Source organism: Chiroxiphia lanceolata, chromosome 26, assembly GCF_009829145.1.
Source record: "Chiroxiphia lanceolata isolate bChiLan1 chromosome 26, bChiLan1.pri, whole genome shotgun sequence".
Lineage (NCBI taxonomy): Eukaryota > Metazoa > Chordata > Aves > Passeriformes > Pipridae > Chiroxiphia > Chiroxiphia lanceolata.
Genome location: NC_045662.1, coordinates 2,266,553 through 2,272,552, shown reverse-complemented (window position 1 = coordinate 2,272,552; position 6,000 = coordinate 2,266,553). Strand labels below are relative to the sequence as shown.

Below are 6,000 nucleotides of genomic sequence, written 5' to 3'. Positions count from 1 at the left end.
AAGGATCTACCAGCTTGTAAGGGGGGGGGGGGGGGGGGAAAAAGGGTGTGAGGGTCTGTAGTGGTCCAAAAAAAGTCCTGATGGCACTTCATGTAGATAGTGATGGGAGAATGTCTGGAAAATGGGGAAACCAGCAGATAAAATTGTTGCTTTACACATTAGCCTTGACAGGTGGGTGAAGTGATGAGCTGTTAAGGACAAATCATTCTATTTTCAATTTGAACCAAGAGGGGAGGGGGGGAAGCTTCAGTGAAATCCAGACACCCCGGGCAGTTGGAGATGGGAAGAGAGAGTTTCTCCAGGGTGGGTGTCTCCTACCATCTGCTGGGAGCTCCTGGCTCCTGTCACAGACTGCTGCTCTAATATCTCTTGGACTTAAATAAACTGAGTTTCTCCATGAAGGACATGGAATCAGTCCCACTTAACAGGACTTCAGCTGAGAATTTTATGTGCAAACATGTAAGAGCTGCAAGATAGACAAAAATATCAAATGGGAAGGTGATGATGATGGTTTGAAATCAGGGCTGGTGCAGTGGAGAATTGATATTAATTCCTGCCTGCCAGGGTGTGGGGTGGGCTCTTCCCTCTCTTAGGAAAAGCCTTTTTATAATGACCTTGGCACAAAAAGCGAGAATTAAAATCAAATTTGGCAATGAACAAAAGTGTGAGGCTTCAGTAATACGAAGGAACTGGAATATCTTGGAGATTTGATGGCTTTGAAGAGTGAGAAATAGAGATGAGCTTAAATGTAGCAGGCTGGGAATTTAGGGACAAGGAGGAATTTGTGAGGGAGACTGAGAGTGTTTTACTTGGAAATCAGTGAGGAGAGGAAACTGGGATTTAGTGGTTGATAAAGGATAGTGATGAGCCACCATGAAGCTGTGAAAATGAATGTCAAAAAGTGGTTCCAAGATCAGTGATGATGCTGTCAAATGAGAGAGGAGTTCAAATTGGAACAGGGGCAAAAAGCTACCAGGAAGATACCACAAATGCAAAGGTTGTGTTATGAAGGGAGAGTGGCTGGATTTCTATTGCAATGAAGCCTGAAAGGAGATATGATTATCTTCATGATGTATTTAGAGAGACAATTCCAGGGAAGAGGGAAGTATTACTTAATTAAAAGGATAATCTTGACGTGAAAACAAATGGCTGCAAACTGGGCATGGAAGTGGGATAAAAAAAATTAGAAATGCTTTCCTGGCATCAGAGCAGTAAGACAGGAGGGACTAAAGAAAAAGAGAAGTCTCAACACTCACAGCCTCAGCCTGGTTTTAAGATGGGAACTTCAGAGTGGGATCTATGGGAGTCATGGAGTCCAACCTTCTGCCCAAAGCAGGACAGCTGCTCTGGGTGAGCAGGGACAGGACCAGGGAAGGGCTGGAGCTGTGCCAGGGCAGGGTCAGGTTGGATCTCAGGAAAAGGTTCTTCCCCCAGAGGGTGGTTGGCACTGCCCAGGCTCCCCAGGGCAGTGGGCACGGCCCCAAGGCTGCCAGAGCTCCAGGAGGGTTTGGACAATGCTCTGAGGGACAGGGGGGGATTGTTGGGGTGTCTGTGCAAGGCCAGGGGTTGGACTGGATGGTCCTGTGGGTCCCTTTCAACTCAGGATATTCCATGATTCAAAGTCAGATTATTGGCTTTTCCCACAGCTTCTTCCTCTCCGAGGCTCAATCTGTGCATCAAAGCATTCCTCCACCTATTTCCATGTCTACCTGCTATGACACCATCAGGTCTTTTTATTACCCCATCTAGACACTTAAAAAAAAATACAAAAAAATCCATGATATCACACATAATGCTGTCATGCTTTGGCTAAGCCCCAGATTCCTCCTGGTGTGTGGGTTTAGATTCCTTCACTTGCCCACACCTTTGAACCATTCCCCTCTCCAATCTAGTTCCCTTCTCCTGGCTGGAGAAGTGTGGCTTACCCAGTTGCTGTAACCCCTGTGACATTGCTGCTGTGTTGTTTGTGAGCAAAAAAAAAACCCTCCCAAAGCCCTGCACTTGCTGCCAGACCTTTGCCAGATTGAAAAGCAGCTGCTAAAACATCTGCTGGAGGTGGGTTTCCCAGCAGCAGGGTGGCCCTGGCCGCCCCAGGGAACCAGGGCTGGGCTTCTTTTTGGAACAACAAACCCCTTCTGCTGTTCCTTTTGTAGAAAAGACACTGTGAAAACATCAGCCTGCAGGTGGAATGGGAGCAGGAGCTGGGAAAGAGCAGCTGGAGGCTGGATGTCACTTCAGAAGGTATGATTTGATTTGAACATGGCCCACGGCAGGGGAGTGCAACAAGATGATCTTTAAGGTCCCTTCCAGCCCAAACCACTCCTGATTCTATGATTTTTGAGTAGAATTCCTGAGTTAGATTGGCCAATCAGCCCTTTGCCCTAAAATCTGTGAAAATCTGTTGTGTTTGGTTTGTTTGGGGGGGTTTTCCTCCTCAAAGTCGTTTGTATTTAGTGTCACTTTCTTAGCAATAATATACTCTGCTTGTGGTCTCTGTGTTCAAATTGGCTGGACAAAGCAAAATGCTAAAGCTGAAAAAAAATCATCATCAAGTGAGTGAATGTGGCAGCAGTCAGCAGTTCCACTCCTGAGAGCAAAACCACTTTCTTATTAAGATAAACTCCTAAATGAAAGGGGAGGAAATGCTGAACTCTAAACACACCAGGCTGGAGGTCACTGCTGCAGGTTGGAGCCAGAGCTTGATTTTAAGAGACACAGTGTGTGATTGCAGGGCTTAGAAACGTGACTGTGGAGGAAATGAAACAGGGGGTTTGAAGGCTTAAAAAGCAGAAAAGCTGTTTGTTTGTTCTGCTACTTTGACATTTGTCACTTATTTCAGACCCTGGGGGAGTGGGGGTGACCCGTGGGCCTGGGGACATAGTCCAGGTTTGAACAGCTCCTAGGAGAGAAATCTCTTGCCACAGATGCCCCGGGTGATGCTCTGGGTAATTGTATCACTTTTTCTTTTTTTTTTTTTTAACACCAAAAGAATCTTGCTCTCAGACTTTTGGGGTGCTTTTTATCACTCTTAGGCTGGAATTGGTTTTGGGGTTTTTTCCCCTCTTACAAAGGTAAGCAGCAATTAAACTCATTGCCAAGCTCTGCTTGTGAGGAGAAAAACCAGGAGAGTCAGAAAGCTCAGGACCTGTCCCTCCTCCAGGACACTTGTTGTGGCCTTAGGAGCCCGGATTTGGTGTTCAAGAGTCTCTCCCAGAACTTCCACTGAGACAATTTCCCAAAGTCAAAAATAGTTTATTACCCCAAAGTTCAAAAATAGACAGAAACCATAGATTCGGAATTACCACTGATAAATCGCTTAGTGCGTCAGCGCTAAATATACTGAAATTGGGAAAGGATTGATTAAGCTCCGTTAATAATTCACAGTTCACTAATTAAGCTGAGTTTAGCACCGGGCTCTAGGACCCGGCCGAGGGGGGCGGGGCGGGGCCGCCGTCAATCACTTTGATTGACAGCCCCGTGGGCGTGACCCGCGGGCGGGCGAGGGGGGCGTGTCCCCGCCCCCAGCGAACCGGGTGATTGACAGCAGCGGGGTGGGCGGGGCGGGCATGTGCCTCCCCGAGCTCCCATTGGCCCGCGGCGCCGCCGGGCTGGCGCTGATTGGCGGGCGGGCGGCGCGTGCCGCTGTGATTGGCAGGAGGCGGCGGCGGCGGGTGCGCGGCGGCCGCCGAGCGGGTTTGTTTGTGCCGGCGGGGGGGGGGGCACCGACCGTGAGGGGACCCCGCGAGGGGACCCCGGGACGGGCCGTGAGGCACCGCCGACCCCCCGCGCCCCGCCCGCAGCGCGCCCGCCGGGAGGAGGAGGCGGCGGCGGCGGCGGCGGTGGCGCGGGGCCTGGGAATGTGGCGGCCGCGGCGGCTCTGAGCCCTCCCTCCCCCCGCCATCGGCCCGGCCGCCATGGAGCCGCGGCGGTGACAGCGCCGACCCGCAGCGCCCGCCGCCCGCGGCGCCGCCGCCCGCAGACATGGGTGAGCAACCGGCGGGGAGGCCGCGGGGATCCGGGGCCGCCTCACGGGCCGGGAGGGGCGGGCGGGGAGAGGACGGGAGGGGAGGGGGCGATGCGCCCTCCGCGATGGATGGGGGGGGTCCCCGCGGCTCCGCCGCCCCCGGTGCGGCCCGGGCCGGGACCTGCCGCGGCCCCCGCAGCGGGCGGAGGGGCCGGACGGGACCTGCCGCGGCCGCGCTGCCCCCGGTGTTACCGCGGTGTTACCGCGGCACCGGCAGCGCCGCCGGGAAATAGTGGGGGGATTCCAAGGATTTGGGTAAAATGGTAAAAAAAATCGTGTGTTTGCGGGGAGCACCGTGCCCCCTCCCCTGCTGCCCCGGGGCTTTGCTAAACTTGGCCCGGTCGGGCTCAGGGAGCTCCTGCAGCCTCCCGGAGTCACGTTGGCTCTTCTTGGGACGGGAGTTGATGGGCTTCGGATTCATTGGGGGAGTTTTTGGTGTTAATTGTGGCTCGGGAGTCCATCAGAATAGTCTTTTCTTTATGGAGCTTCCACTGAATTCTTGTTTGCCATTCTCAGCCCAGGCAGCAACACGTAAAAACAAGCAGAGGAGTTGGAGGAACTCTTTTAATTTTTTAAATGTTGCTGCGAGGAGTTGCCATGACTGAAATTGATTGATTAATTGGAATTAATTTGGATTTGGACTCTATGTCCTGTATAAAAAACTGCTTATGGGGGGGGGGTTATGCTTCCTAATTCCCTTTTAAGTTTAAAGAGAGGTCTCGTGCTAGAATTAAATTCTTAGTTGGTCTGAACCAGAACTTATTCATATCTGCATATGGGCAAGGGAGTTACTCCTGTTGTAAGTGTGGAGTTTCATGGCTTCATGGGCTACAACTTCAGTGTTTCTTCCCTACAACCAAGTTTAGTTTTCTCAGCCTGTCCTTCATTTAGTCTGTATGCATAAATAGTTCTTATATTTTGAATTCATAAAGCATTGCAAATGTTGCTCAAAGCTAAACTCCAACAACTTCAATCCCTCTGTGCTCTGGTTTGATTTGGTAAAGACAACAAATCTGTGCAGATCCATCACTAGAATTCTCTGCTGTAAAGAGAGGCACGGGATTATCTCTCTGTACCTCCTCTGCAGAACCAGGCAGGTGGTTCATAAGCTTAAAATTGTTGAGAAGGAAGAGGTTGGATTTCCATGGAAGCATTTTCCAGTGGCAGCTGAATGTGTGTTTGTAAACACATGAGTGCAGAATGAAAAACTACAATTTCATGGACTGCTCCACCACAGCATCGTGTGTGTCATGGCACAGCTGCAGATCCCTTACAATGGGAAAAATCCGAGTTTATTAGGCAGTTGTGATCACATGATCTAATTAATAATGGATAATGGGCTGTATCATGCTCTGCTTTTCTTGCATCCTGTGTTTCTGGAGGACACGTGGGCTGGTTGGTGTCACGGTTCGCTGGAACTCACCTGGAGCAATTCTCCAACCTTGCACCTCCAGGGCAATCCCTGGGGTTTATTTCCCTCCAGTCACCTCCTTGGCAGGCTTTAAAATACAGATATTGCTTCTCCTATGGAGACACACGAGGTCCCTGTGCCGGGAGGGCCGAGCAGTGCGGGGTGGGTGCCGGGCAGGCCCCGCTCTGTCCCCATCCCGGCGTTCCCTCGATCCGCTCGGTTTTCCTGCCTGTGTCACTTCCTTCCCCTGGCTCACACACGAACCCATGGCCACAGCTCAGTGACACCCGGGGGGAGGGACAGAGCTGCGGCTCAAATCCCAAATCTCAGTCTTTTCCTTTAACTTCTGGGTGAGAAGAGGGACCCTAAATATATCCCACACGTGCCATGTCCGTGGTAGTCTCTGATTTTTCATCTCGCTCTACAAACCAGTCACTTGTGATTTCCTGAAAATTGGGCAGAACAGCATTTTGGTACCACTAAAACTGCCCACAGCAAAGGACTCAAAATGAAACTTTCCAAGATTTTTTTCATGGGCCCAATTTGTGTAAAATTTCCTCGTTGC

The 6,000-nt window shown here is 51.1% G+C and overlaps 1 protein-coding gene across 3 annotated transcripts in view; it reads left to right on the top strand.

Annotated features, from left to right (window-relative positions):
- Positions 1-3,750: 3,750 nt before the first annotated feature.
- Positions 3,751-6,000, top strand: part of MAP3K3 (mitogen-activated protein kinase kinase kinase 3) — a 41,964-nt gene continuing 39,714 nt past the window's right edge. For 2 of the 3 annotated variants that reach the window (XM_032711270.1, XM_032711269.1), the window contains exon 1: positions 3,754-3,985. In XM_032711270.1, coding sequence (XP_032567161.1) covers positions 3,982-3,985 — 4 coding nt within the window. In that variant the 5' untranslated portion in view covers positions 3,754-3,981. Of the gene's footprint in view, positions 3,986-6,000 lie in introns of all 3 variants that reach the window. The other variant, XM_032711271.1, reaches the window with a different exon arrangement.